The 14972-nt window shown below is 36.3% G+C and overlaps 1 protein-coding gene across 1 annotated transcript; it reads left to right on the top strand.

The window, feature by feature from the left end:
• Positions 1 to 2300: 2300 nt before the first annotated feature.
• LOC114358584 (acid sphingomyelinase-like phosphodiesterase 3a) lies at positions 2301 to 13866 on the top strand. Its single transcript, XM_028312582.1, has 10 exons — positions 2301 to 2436; positions 2974 to 3039; positions 9486 to 9639; positions 10981 to 11186; positions 11539 to 11711; positions 11789 to 11987; positions 12178 to 12287; positions 12373 to 12545; positions 12897 to 13166; positions 13595 to 13866. Exons 1-9 carry the CDS (start codon positions 2367 to 2369, stop codon positions 13105 to 13107), a joined length of 1362 nt encoding a protein of 453 aa, XP_028168383.1. The 5' UTR covers positions 2301 to 2366; the 3' UTR covers positions 13108 to 13166; positions 13595 to 13866.
• The last annotated feature ends 1106 nt before the right edge of the window (positions 13867 to 14972 follow it).

Below are 14972 nucleotides of genomic sequence, written 5' to 3'. Positions count from 1 at the left end.
GCATATTTGCTGTTACATACTTGTTCTTGAAATAGTGATTCCAATAGTTTCAATAGGTATACTTTTAAGAGTACACGACTCTATTTTTTTTATAACTGCCAAGGAAAAAACTTATTGATAAGTAAGTAGGTACTATCTACTTACATAATTATCTTACGTATCTCAATATACACAAAGGTGACTGACTGACTGACTGATTGACTGACATAGTGATCTATCAACGCACAGCCCAAACCACTGGACGGATCGGGCTGAAATTTGGCATGCAGGTAGATGTTATGACGTAGGCTTCCGCTAAGAAAGGATTTTACGAAACTCCACCCCTAAGAGGGTAAAACGGGTTCCACGTGTACGAAGTCGCGGGCGGCCGCTAGTGACATATTAAATATATTATGTATATTTTATGATTTCGACTACAACCTTTGTTGTTGTTTAAATGTGTTGTTGCAATATTAAGCTAAAATAATGCTTATTATTATGATGACTTCACATTTCAATTGTAACTATAAATCAAATACCACAGAATAACAGCGTCATGTTCTGGGTTTTATTTACCACTCCAGAGCATGACACATGCTGAGCGGTGGCCAATTTTGGTTCTAACTTGTACTTGTGTTTTGTTATCTGTGTGTCCAATTTTGGTTCTAACTTGTACTTGTTTTTTGTATCATTTTAAGTTGGAACCAAATAAATGTTTTTCTTTCTTTCTTTCAAATAAATGCCTTAGCAAAATCCGTACCATTCATTATACGGAACCCTCCTCGTATTTCCTTGAATTTTTCCAGATGTTTTGAGACTAAACAGAAGGTCCGGGCTTTGAAACTTGACTGTACACGACAGTAAATATCGCCCAGTTCCTATTAAACTTTGAAATGTACATAAAATAGGCGTGCACTTCTTTTTTGTTTGGCCGAGATATTCCTTGGTATTCCAGCGTGTTTTTCTAACGGTTGATCTTTGTTTGGTCTTATTTTGCTCGGGAAGACTTTGTAACTTGGTTAACCGTGTGTTTAGGTAGGAAACATTGTGTTGTGGCTTGAAAATTACGTATACGTACTTGAAGTGAGAGAATACAGTATTTAACTTTAAAATAACTTTGTAAGTATAGTAGGTTAATGATGTTCAAGGTAGTTACTGTAGAAAGTTTTATTTTGTTATTTATTTCATGGCAAGCTACAATTTTTTATAAAATCAAAGCTGGAGGTCAATAGACCATTTTATAAAATCATATTTGTGTCACGATTTTTTAGTTTTAAGATAATCTTATAAAAATTACTTCTTCAGGACGCTTTTCTGTAATGTAGATACCTATTTAATGATTTACATAGAATTTATTATTTTAATCACTTCAGCCTTGCTTTTGAAACAAAATAGTGTTTCTTTTGTCAGTAACTAGTAACTACACTTACAAAAGTATTTTGTTCTTATTAACTCGACTTTAGTTACTGCTTACACAAGAAAACAACTTGCAAACTGGGTTGTACCTACATAAAATGAAACCGGTAACTAGAAGCCTTATAACAAGTATTATTAAGCTCACTACTAACTGTTTTGCTATTTACCTGCTAAATACGCTATTGTTTGCATTTTCTCAATAAGTAAGTGACTAATGAATTATCCAAGCTATCCATATTTTGTGTATTTACTTATCCCTAATTATAATTAAAAATAGATTTACCAACTAGGTGTAGCTGAATAATTTTCAGACGACAGCACAGGCTGGATATTTTTAACCGTAGGCGCCATACATGACTTGAGATAGTCATAGCACAAGTCATAGTCATAAATGCTTATTGCATCATGTTGGTACCATGCCTATAAGGCCACTGGCCAGTCCAGGTACCTAGCTACCATTATTATACCCATGAATTTATATAATCAACCCCATCGGTGTACTCGCACGAACAAATTGTTTGTTTAAAACTTTGCATGTTCCATTCATTAATTTGATTAATTTGATTAATTCATCTCCTTTGTTTGACATTGTTCATTTTATCTGAGACAAAAGTAATTGTGTAATTAAAATACACTCAATTGCTGTACAGTCTCAACAACTCACGTGATTCAAGATCAACAAGTATATTTATTTAAAAACAATTTATAAATATCGAAATAAAATAATGGTCAATTTTTCGAAAATACCTTACTATAAATTGTTATCAGTAATCAGCCAATTAGTATGGGGACCAAATTTTTTTGATACTGGATTTGTTCCTTTATGAAAGTTATTTTTGTTTGATCGCCCACCAGTGGGTCGCCCCGGAACCTCTCAGTAATTCTTTCTGTCCTTGTCTACAGGAGGAGTTGAAGCGAGATGACTTCGTGGGGAGGTAGCAACGAGGGCTGTCACCATGTAACATTGTAACATGAATCTGGGCAGCGTCATCGTTTACATCACAGCCCTGCTCTGGCTGCACCTCACTGACGCGAAACTTGGTAAGTTTATTCTTTGTAAATCATCTGAATCTCATCTGAATCTCATCATGCTCACCCAAACTTATATTTTATAAGTAACTCTAGTCCGTATGTCTGTCAACCCCTGAACCGATGTAGAACCGAATTATTCCGTTATACATATTTAATCCGGTTATCATAGTTTTTATTACTGTTTTGGAAGGGAAACGCGAGCGTGATATATTGTCTGTAGTAGAGCTAAATGCGACAGCGGCAAAAGCGCGGTACTTAAATAGCTAGTTTTAAATAGGTATTAAATATAATATTTCTATCTGTCGGTTACCTTTTTTTCACGTCTAAATTGTTTAACCAGTTTTAATGAATTTGTAAAAAATAATTTTACTATGAGTCGTTTGTCACAGAAGCGCTATGCCATGCTAAACCCATTAAACCCCAAGCGGTAACAATTGATTTCTATTGTGTCTCGATTCGCAGGGCTTGAAGGGATAAAAATAAACTATTGCCTAACATTTAAGTCTTAGTTCATAAAAATGCATATAACCTATTATTTTGTTCCAGGTTACTTTTGGCACATCACGGACTTCCACTATGACCCGTTCCACAACTCGCCGGAACTGCACAGAGGTGAGTATTTATTAGACCATATTTTTTTCAGTAACTTTCTCTTCATTTGTGCCAAATTCTGTGGAGATCTCTTTGTGAAATTTTGTAACGATATAATGCTTTGTTATGTAGGTATTTCACAGCACAACACAATTTGTATCTTATCGCATTTTTTACCACTACATTAATTATTGCAAAATATCATTTATTCGCACTAAATAAATTTCACAGTGCTTAGTTTGATGTTCGGTAGTATGTACTTTTAAGCATACTTACATAAATTAATAAGATAAACATAGAACACAATGGAAAATGTAAAAGCTATAAATTATTTCAACTATTAAATCCTTGTACAATGCACATTCTGGTGAAAAAGAAACCTTTTGTAAAGGAATTTCATGATAAATGTAAATTTTGTCATAAAGTCATGCTTCATTCCATGAAACATGAAACGCACGTACCTATTCAATATGCCAGCGACTTTATTAATTCTGTAAATTTCAGTAGGTTAATGTAAAGTAATACAGCCAAAACCGTTATTGGTTGCCCGCCAATCAGCGCTTATTTTTAATCACGGTGCTGAATTTCATCTCAATCCATTAAGCGTTATTACGTTGTGAGCGAGCGATGTATTAAATAATCAAATTAATTAGTTAAATACCCGTGATTATCCTATTTACTTAATTATCTATTCGTGATAAGGGTTCGAACTAAACTACAACATTTCGGCGCTGACCTTCGAATAAAATTATTAGTTTATACTTGTTAATCGAGTTTAATTCAATTTTGAATCACTAATACTCTAGTCTGTACTGAACCATTTTAAACATCTGGTTCTAGCAGAATAGAATAGAAACATTTATCTTTCCCTAGATTATGTAAGAAATGACTGCCTAGGCGCAGTCCACCGATTTTTAGCTAGCCGATACTTGGGCCCGATTCTAATTTGTATGAAGATTCGGCCGATATCAAATCGGTGTAATGTGCTCACTATCATACATCCCCATACTGATTAACTGCCCGACTAAACTATCGGCCGATATATTAAAATCGTTGGTCTGCGCCTAGGTTAAGAGAGAAATATGCGAACATCAGGCGTCCCAAGTCCCGTCTAGCCAGCGTGGGGAGTGTAGACCAAATCCGTTTGCTTCTAGTAAATTAGAGAAAGGCTGATGTTCTTGTAGTGGAGACTAAATAAATGACGACAAAGATGATAGTGATGGTAGTTTGGACATTCTAAAACATGCCAAAGCGTAACCCGCACTATGTAAAGTTTCTTAGCATAAATAGCAACCATGAAACTTTTGCACGAGCTATACTATAATATTGGAGCACATTATACTCGCGCAAGATCAACTAAATAATGTTTCAACCTTAGTTCTAGCCAACTTTGTCTCCATTTGCCAGCTGCATGGTTATTTACCGTATTAATACGACACATACGACCGTGTTGCATAAACCCATTTTCGCTGCATTGAGATTCACAGTGTATTTAGCTATAATATAAATGTTAACAGTAGGTTGACTTCATATTTTCACACGTATTTCTTGCACGAAAAATGGACGATGGATTAGAATTTATTGTGTTTATTTTGGGAAATTGTGCTTAGGGCGCGTTCATCATCATTTTAGCCATAAGGCTCGTTTGGATCGATATTTTGCTGGACATTTGAGTGAACGTATATTAAAAGATGTTATACATTCAACGTTTGAACGTTAATATAAGAACGGAAGAACGGGTTGTACCTATCCGTGGGAACTAGCCCTTAGTTCACGAATAGATGGCGCATGAGAAGTCACAGCTATCAGTGCCGAGAAGAAGCAACGCAAGAAACTTAGTCACTATTGTCAGTCTCTTTTTCAATTTCATAGATTTTCGTTTGATAGAGTAGTACAAAAAAGTTGACTCTATCTAAATGGAACTCAAAAGTTCAAATAATTGGACTAATGTGATCCCACTGGATGTATTTGTATTCTAATTTAGCACACTGTTATTCCAACTGTTTAGCTCGTTCGTTTGCTTTCACAACTTTTCATATAAATTCGTACTGCGAAAGCAACTCTATGATAACATTTGAGTAATGCTCAAATTTGAGACGTGTGTGCTCAGCACAAAGTTTAATATAAGTATCAACAGTATAGAGCTGTTTGTGTTGTGCTAACAAATATTAATTATTTTAGAACGCTGCCAAGGGAGCTTAGACAGTTTGTTTTTATGGTCTGAACTAATTTTGATAATAAGTGCTTATCTAAATTTTGCTTATTAAATTGGTACTAAATTTTCAGAGTAGTGTCATGCAATATAATATTAGTAAACAGATAGCCAAGTAAGTTTCATTTGTGCAAACTTTTACATAATGTATCATCGATATAAACGAACGTTCAACCAAACTATTTTAACCAAAATATTGGAAGCATGAGGTAATTCAATTCATTCATTAATATTATGTTATATTCTTTTGTTTCATTAATTTAATAAAGGTATGTCGTATGACTTAGGTACACCTTAGAACATAACTTTTGGTGTAACTTATTTATTTTGCACTCGTATTTATCTTACTGATAACACATTGATGTGCTAATAAAACGTATATTTGGCTAACATGCGCAAAGCACACATAATATACTCAACATCAAATAAACCGCACCTTCCGCGACGCGAACTTTAACGATTTTCTTCTGACACAATCATGGTGCCCCAACAATATTGGTGTTATTTGAAAGCCCAATAAATATCCTAAAAGAAAAACACATTTAATTTCTTAACAAATGATTAACATATACCATAAATGTGACTTGAAAAAATACCTCACTTTGGGCCCACCTATGGGATCAATCAGACCAATTTTTATGGTTATAAAACCAAATAATGATCTCACGTGTCCTCTTTAACAGATGGATAGCGATTAATCCCAACTTATCAGTTTTATAGCCATAAAAGTTGGCTTTAGCGTAACTACCTATTTTTTGAAGAAGTGACTCTGGATCCTTCCCTAGACACATTTTTGGGGTAAAAACCATTCCTTTAATGAAATGAAGGTTAGAACTAGGCTTTTAAATGGTGCCAATATTGGTGGGAAGTGGGGATGCATACGTTTGAAAATGCTTGTCGCGGAAGGTGCGATTTATTTGATGTCGAGTGTATATTATTATCTGAAGATGAAGAGCGGAGATTAGTGTCCTAAGCCAACAACAGCTTCAGTTCAGGCTAAAGTCATACCTAGACATGGCAACTAGTTTGTGATGACAATGTCCTCGTATAATTTAGAACCACTTGTGTTACTGTTTGTGTTGGTGTTACTTTTTGCAATGGCAATGGATGCAGCATCACGAATTTGCGACTTCATGCGTTTGGATGCGGTATCGGAATCGTTTTTTTTTATAAAAAGCGACTGCTGTCGCTGAGTCGAGCTTCCGAAAAGGGCTTTTTAAGGCAGCGCACAATAGGCGATAAACGCGGCAACAAGACGCGTTATTTATATTAGCTTGTCGTCGTCGCGACAGACTGTTGCTAAGTGTGCAGCGTGGAAGCTTCTAAAAAGCGGCTAAATCGCCGATCGCTGATGCTGAAGAGTAGCGTGTGCAGTGTCTCTTAGTTATGAAAGCTAGATATATGATCGTGTTACGAGTGGGTTCACCACAATAGTCTAGCGACGGGGCTTGAAACAGCGTTCCTCGGATAAAAAACTCATTTATTTTTGTAAAGTAGGCTTTTAAAGAGCACTTTTACACGTCCTAGTATTAACCCTACCTCTGCTTTGGGACAATAAATGGGCCAGTGATCTTGAATCAGTTCGATACCGACACCGTTGGGCCAAAATGTCATCTAATATCTATATCTGTAAGTTAATTTATCACTCTTTAGTCACAGAAATAAATTTCATCAATTTTGGTAAAGTGATAAATGGGATCTAGAAAAGGGATAGCTTTTACCGCAAATATAAATCCTAAGTGGGCGTTTTAGAGGTGAAAGTTTAGTTAAGGAACAAATAAATTTCGCAAGTATTTGAACAGTATTAAAACTTGAGTTGTTTCTGAATGTTTTAGAAGAGTTTTGTTGTCATAATTTGAGATAAATACTGTCTTTTATAATTTGACTCCGATGGGAGAGGCCACTGGTAAAGGCTAGTAAATAACTTTATTATTTGTGAAAACATTAAAACTTGTGTAGAGTTCAAACCCGACTACATAGTAATCCGGTACGTGACCAACTACATCAATGGGCCATAATATTAAAATAACTGTTCAGTCAAAATATACGTTCAATATTTAGCTGACTCTCATAAAGTTACGTATGTAAATGAAACAGATAACTATCTTCGGCTCTCAACAGTTTTAGCTGCGGCCAACTAGTGCTTATGTGGCGTGGTAACTAAACTTAATAGTGCTGAACAAGAGAGCTGTTAATAGGTACCTTTCAATTGATTATCATGTAATACATTAGTTAAAAATAAAATTATGTATGAATGAGAAAATCTATACAGGCTGCTAAACCAATATTGGCGAATTTGGTCGGAATTGGTAAACCTATTATCTACTTAAAAGAAGGACATTAACCACATTTTTTTTGCTAAACCAAATCTTAAGAGGGTAAATAGGGAAATCGTGAGTAGAGGTAGAGAAACTATTAGTGAAATAAAATCTCATTTTAATATAATATAAATTACTTTCAAATTAGTTTTCAAACACCTCAGTACATGAATAATATGAAAATCCAGTTTAATCTTTAAAGGAAATATCAAAATAAAATACTTTTTAAACCTACAACAACTCGCACTAAAGATTGTTTGAGGGTATCGCACCAAAATAGCGTCAAGGATTGCAAACGGTGTTACGTCTATCTGGTGTCTGGAGGATAAATTGCCGTGCCTTTTCCGGGCTCGATGTAGATTGGTGGTATATTTTTGGCCAATAGCCAACGTTGGTTTAGAGTTTAAAGTGGAAAACACACCAAGGGATAAGCTAAGTTGGTTTAGTGACTTAGTAAAAGAGTTAGGCCCAGAACAGACAGTGAAACGCAACTGCAACGAAACTGCAACTTTCTGATGATTCTTATGAATGAAACTGAAACTGAAAGTTTCAAACTGGTCGCGTCATGTGTGGTCTCTCAACGGACGCTATGGCCGAAACTTAGATGCAACTCAAAAGTAACTAGCAGTTGCAGTTTCGTTGCAGTTGCGTTTAACCGTCTGTTCTGGGCCTTACGCTAAGGCTGAGTTGCACCACCTAACTTTAACCGTAAGTATAACGATAACCAGTGTTTTTCGTATGGAGTTTGACAGATTTTTGACGTTTGTCAAGATTGAAGTAAGATGGTGCAACCCAGCTTAAGTCAAATTGCTGTTAGTACATTAGGTCCGGTTTCCACCAAAACTTAGAGACAAGAGAAGATGTGTTTCGAATATGAATAAATAAGCGATTATGGAAATATGGAAATCTGAATCTGATTGGTTTTTCTCCATCATCTTTCTCTTTAATGGAAAATGAGCATCAACCAATTTAGTAGAAATTGTAATTCAACCAGCTTATTTTCTTGTAGAATTCATTACAATTATCGAATCCTTTCTTAAGTAGGTAAATTCTGAAATAAGATAAATAGAACTGAAATAAAATTGACGTAGGTACCACAACTTTGAATAATTACTCTTTTTATCTTGTTCACACTGAGTACTACTTGTGTTTTATCTTATCTGTTCATCTTTAAGTCCAAAATATTCATTCTTAGGAAGCATTCTTCGCAAAATTCTTCAGCAGAAACCACTGCTTGATAAGATCGCTAGCAGAACTTGCTTTATTTAACATGCAAGGAAAATCGAGTCTCTAAAATCCGAGACTTGAAGAATCTTTTGTTGGGAAATTTGTGTTTTATAAAATAGGTCAAGTCAAGCAAGAATCCTTCTTTCTCATATTTATTCAGGTCAACGGCGGATCTAGTTTCACAAGTACAAAATAAGTATTTGGCTACTGTTTTGTTACGAGGTGGTTCTTTTTGTTGGTTGTCGCGCATTTTCTATCTAATCCAACAAATAGCGACACAACTTTTCGAAAGTTTTTAACAAAGTGTGGTGTGTACCTACCAGCATTCAAAAGTAGAACCTACATTCCTTTAAGTCATTGTATTGAGTGCCTTTGAGACTGCTTTGATAAACTAACAGAGTTACTTTAAAAAGCTTTACAAAGTTCAGACTGGCTCTATGTTTGTTTTATCGAGTAGGAAATCTTGACAACCATAATGAGTACCTACCGAATATGAAGACTGAAACTAGTTTTAAACATGCCCACTTAAGTACATTTTCACTCATTTTCAGATGACCTTTGAGCCCTTGAGTAAAAATATATAAGATGGATGGAAACGTATTATTATTAACCCTAAACAATATCCACATTTGAACTTTACTCCACCTAAACCAAGTTCAAAAATGTCTTCAATCCAGTCACCTCCCGCTAACTAAAACCTTTTGTTGCAGGCTGCAAGCACAGTCGGAACAACAACGAGCACAGCCACCGCAACGGCCGCCACCGCGACCACACCTGCGATAGCTCGTGGCGCCTGATACAGAGCGCCGCGACTTTCATGGCCGAGCGACATCCCGACACGCTGGAGTTCGTGCTTTGGACTGGGTGAGAACGATCACTTGAACTGTCACGGTATTCAATAAAACAATAGAGCATCTGAGTCCAATTGTCAAAGGCCGCCACCGCGACCACGCGTGCGATAGCTCGTGGCGCCTGATACAGAGCGAGCGCCACGACCTTCATTGCCGAGCGACACACTGGAGTTCGTGCTTTGGACTGGGTGAGAATTACGTCTTGAAGTCACTTCAAGCAGTAAATTACAATATTAAGTACAATTCCAAGACGGGCCGCAGACCGCAAACTGCAAAACTCTATGAAATCTGCAGCGGGGTGCGCGATCTGCGGCCCACCTTGGAATTACCTTGGAAGTAGGTACCTTTAAGCGATCGAACAAAACAATTCTGTCACAAAATGAGGCAAAATACGTCAATCGTCGCTGATACGATATAAGGCCAAACTACTGTCACGATACTATCGATGTTAGGCACACCATTAAAATATCTGAGTCTAAAGGCCATAATGACCCTTGGACTCAGATATTTCAATTTATAATTGCCAACAATGCAAATAAGAAATATTTGACCATTTAGATTAAAACATCAAGAGTGACACACATTTTAAGTTAAAATGCAGGTCATATTATAAAACGCTTACATGGAACATCTGCAAGTCGTTCTCAAATAAAGATCCTTTATAGCCAATAGTCTGCAGTTTTAGGCAACATTTGTAAGAAACTATATAAAGTCACATTCCCAGTTTTGCTTTGTATTGCTAACCAAACAATCCCATTTAAGCCCAGGTATTACCTAAGGAAATACGTACTGAACGTATGCAAAACTTCAATCCAAAGTCAATTTGCTCACCGAGTTACCGTTGTGCCGACAAAAGCACAAACATTGGCGTGCCAAAGGATTTATGAAATGTAACGACAGAACGGAAATGACGACGCGAGTGGAACCGAAAAATGCTCAACGGAATGTTCCCCGCTCCAGTAATACGGGTGTTTGGGATAAAAATTTCGGACATCGGCAGATGCAGTTATTTCCGGTCGGCAATTCGGGACGAGAAGTCTTTTGATTTTCATTTTGGTGTAAAATCTTTGTTGGAGCTTTTGAATTAGTTTAATTGGAACTGGGTCATGTCCAATTTATCTGCTGTTATTATCATCAATACCAATACAGGACGTAATCCCTTCTACATTAAGTTATCTAGACCTGTTACCGTGATATTAGTACCGTAATGTCAAACAATTCCTTAATTCTGACATCATCCACCTTATCTAGTTATCCTAGTAAAAACCCTCTCCAAAAGGTAAAAATTTGCAGATCTATCTATGTTTAGTTACGAGGTCTACCACAGAAACTAAATCTGACCCATCTTCCTCAGGGATATCCTCTCCTCATCAATGGAGCATATGCCAGAGGAATACAAGTTGGAAGCGGTCCGCAACGTGACGGAGTTGCTCAGTCGGACGTTCAGCAGCCAGTTTGTGTTCCCAGCGCTGGGCCACAATGACCCACCGCCTTCGAGGAGGCTGGTGGACATGTGGATGCAGTGGTTGCCCACAGATGCGCTGAATACTTTTGAGACAGGTGAGTTTTCTAACCCAATACTCGAAAATGTTTTCAAAATGCAGAAGATTCTTAAGCTGGGTTGCACCATCTTACTTTAACTTTGACAAACGTCAAATCTGTCAATCTCCATACAAAATACACCGGTTATCGTCATAGTTACGGCCAAAGTTAGGTGGTGCAACTCAGCCTTAGAAAGTTTCTGTACTTGCTTCAAGAATATCTATCAGCTACTGACAACCATCTACCAAATAACTGCTACCAATTGAAACCAATTAATACTTAATCATTCACAGTTTTATGTGTTTAAACTTTTCCATAGCTTGGCACCCGTTATACTGAGCCATTGATCGAACTTCAAATTCTTTCTCAGGAGGATACTACACAATAGACCAGTCTCACACCAAACTCCTGATAGTAGTGCTCAATAGTGTACTCTGGGCCGGTGGTGCAGCCAGGACTGATGGCCCCCACTCTCACAGGGGGAGGGCGCAGTGGGAGTGGTTAGAAAAAGTCCTTTTAAAGGCTAGGACGACCAATAAAATGGTAAGTCTACCTTTACTTTGCATATTCTCCCGGCAAAATAATTTACCTTCTTCATGCATTCCCTTTTTTTTGGCCAGGTCTACCTAGTAGGTCACGCGGGTCCAGGAGTGGAAGAACGTCATAACGCTGGTAGTTCTTCAGCATCAGGTGGAGGGGAGCTGACTCCATCAGCCAATGGCAGACTGCTGCATATCATAAAGGCGTTCAGCGATATCATTGTTGGGCAGTTCTATGGGCATCGGCATGCGGACACCTTCAGGCTCATTTATAGAGAAGGTACTAACTATTGACACCATGAAAAATCTTTAACTGTTCATCTTGCATCTGCTCGTAGTGCTCTTATTTATGAATGCTTAGATATTTAATATTATTATTATGATGACAATGAAAGAAATGGTTCTAGTGTAGTGATTTTATATCACGTTGCCTTTTGTAATTTTTTCTGAGTTTTCTAAATGTTGTTCAGGGCGTCCAGTGTCATGGGCTTTTCTGGCTCCTTCAGTCACTCCAAGAGGTGCGGGAAGCATATCAAATCCAGGATTAAGGTTATATAAGTTTGACTCCAATACTGGAAAGGTACATTCTTATTTCAGTTCAAATATTATCATTAATTTCTAAAGATTAAGCAGTACAAGATATTAATACTACTTATCTGTTTCAGGTATTGGACTATACGCAGTATTATTTAGATGTAACTAACTCCAGGGGGGAAGTCCACTGGGCCATAGAGTATAATTTGACGCAGTATTACGGGCTGAGGGAAGTGAGTGCAAACTCCCTGGAAGTCTTAGCTGATAGGATAAGGAATTACAATGATCGAGGAGTGTTTTCTAAGTAAGTATGCAAAAGCAACATAATCATGCATATAATTTTTTTGTATTTAAATATTTTACATTCTGATTTTATATGTAGAGTAATCTTAATTGTCTATAGCTAACTTAATTACTCCAAACCCATTTCTTACTATTATACATCAATATTGATCAATGAAAGAATCACAGAACACGCAGTTCTTCTGGCCCCACTAGATTCACATTCGTGAAGCACGGCTTTGCCTCGAGTTTTTTGAGAAGTACATGTTATAATGAATCTGTGACGAATGTTACTTGTCTAGGCGAGCTGGGGCTTAGTCTTAAGTTATTCTCTTCATTTCAAAGTTATTGAGACCATGTTCTTTTTGTCCAGATACCTAACAGCGTTGCGCGTGCGGCACAACCACGACGTATCGGACTGCGACTCCGCGTGTGCGCATGTTCACTACTGCGCGATCACCAGAGCGGACTACCACGAGTTTCGCGCGTGCGTCCGCAACCCGGCGTCGGCGCTGGCGTCGCGCGCGCCTCATACCTCCGCCGCCATCTTGTTGTACGCCATTTTGATTTTGATTTCGTCGTAAAGTTTCATGTTAGTTTGATTTCCATTCTTGATACTTTTGGCATCAGTTTTACGGATTTTCAACCGACTTCAAAAAAGGAGGAGGTTCTCAATTCGACCCGTATTTTTTTTTTTTTTTTCTATGTTTGTTACGCGATAACTCCGCCAATTATGAACCGATGTGAACAAATCTTTTTTCGGCGTATAGGTAATACCTCAAGGGTGGTCCCATTTAAATTTAATAATAGAAAAAACAACCCCCAAGGGTGGAAAATTGGGGATGAACTTTTTTATACGCAATATCTCCGCCGATTGTAAATCAATTTGAACGATTATTTTTTTGTTGAATAGGTATTATCAAAAGGGTGGTTTCATGCGAATTTGAAGAAAATATTTCACCCCCAAGGGTGGAAAATTGGGGATGAATTTTTTATACGCAATATTTTTAATTTTTAGTTTTTTTTTGTGTTCACGCATTTGAAGTCGGTTTTATTTTTTTTAAAAGTTATTTTAATCAAGAAAACTAAAATAGTTCCAATCAGACATTCAACTATAGTTAAAAACTAAAAAGTAGAGCTCAACCTACCTTCTCTTGATCTGCTAATTCAAATGTCACGCGTGACTGCTATTGTATCGATATAAAAAAGTATCAAAAATGTTAATCCTCGTAGTAATAATTGACAGAGTTAGTACAGTACAGTCAGTTGCACAAAATTTGGTACACTTTTAAAACTTTGAAAATTCTACAAAGTGTCTAGGTTTCAGTGCATTTGACTCTACATCAGTGTTAAATAAGGATTAAGTGTAAAGCTTACTATGGTAACCGATCTTATTGGAATACTTAAATTTTACCCAACTGATTCTCATTTTATATTATTTTTTATAAAGCCTTCAGATTGTTGTAGAAGTAAATATAATAATAGATCGATACCTCTGGGCTCAAAGGTCGTAAAGGACAAAGTACGACTTTTCAGGAGAAGCAAAAAACGTTTTTTTATTTTTTTATTCGATAGTAACTTTTTTGTTTTTAGAGTTATTAAAATATGACCTAGGAAGAAAGTGCTTAGAATTCACAGCATTTTCCGAGGAGGTATTGAAAAACTGGACTAGAGCAGTATTTACTGAGATAAATTTCCTTTACGCCCTCAAAATTACAATAAAAAGACCTTTACGCCCCTCAAATATTCGTCCTAGGCAAGTTACTTGGGACGTAAGTCTATTTTTATTTCACAAAACTACAAAACCAAGGTAGTAAATGACAATTTACATAGTTTTATAGGTTTTCATAGGTCGTAACGGAACACCCAGGTAAGGTATTATGCAAGGGTAAATTGATAATTTAGCTTAAATATTTAATGTGTTATGGTATTTGATATGCAATCTACCATTTCTTCACATATTTTAAATGAATTATGGTCTTTTAAATGAAATAAAATGATTTTTCGTCGCTTTATAATTTAATGCACACAATTTATGAAACTATTTAAGCAGAAGTTTTGATATCTTCGAACTAGAAGATACCATTTCCGAAATAAGAGCGAATTTAGAAAATAAATATTATGACGCTTTTAAATAAAACTTCATAAATGTCTACTTTATATGAAAAGCCGACACCAATTTGATTTTATTTATTTATTTAATCATTATTATTGTTTCGAAAAACTACAAATGGCGGACTTAATTTCATAGGGCAGTCTGTAAACCAGTTGATCTTATGATAATGCAGATAGGATAGAATTATTAAGGACAAACGAAAACTAAACTATAATTATTCTAAATTCTAAATAGATTAAACATTATTATTCATAGTAGCTTGAAATTATGTCATTGTACTTGGTACAAAAGTAGAAAGTTTAGGTAAGAAAGATTACAAGAAGAAAGTTTTTC

Source organism: Ostrinia furnacalis, unplaced genomic scaffold (genome assembly GCF_004193835.3).
Source record: "Ostrinia furnacalis isolate ACB-3 unplaced genomic scaffold, ASM419383v2 OfSCF4042, whole genome shotgun sequence".
NCBI classification, from domain to species: Eukaryota; Metazoa; Arthropoda; class Insecta; order Lepidoptera; family Crambidae; genus Ostrinia; species Ostrinia furnacalis.
The sequence above is the reverse complement of the archived record's forward strand: the minus strand, read 5'-3'. Positions and strand labels throughout refer to the sequence as shown.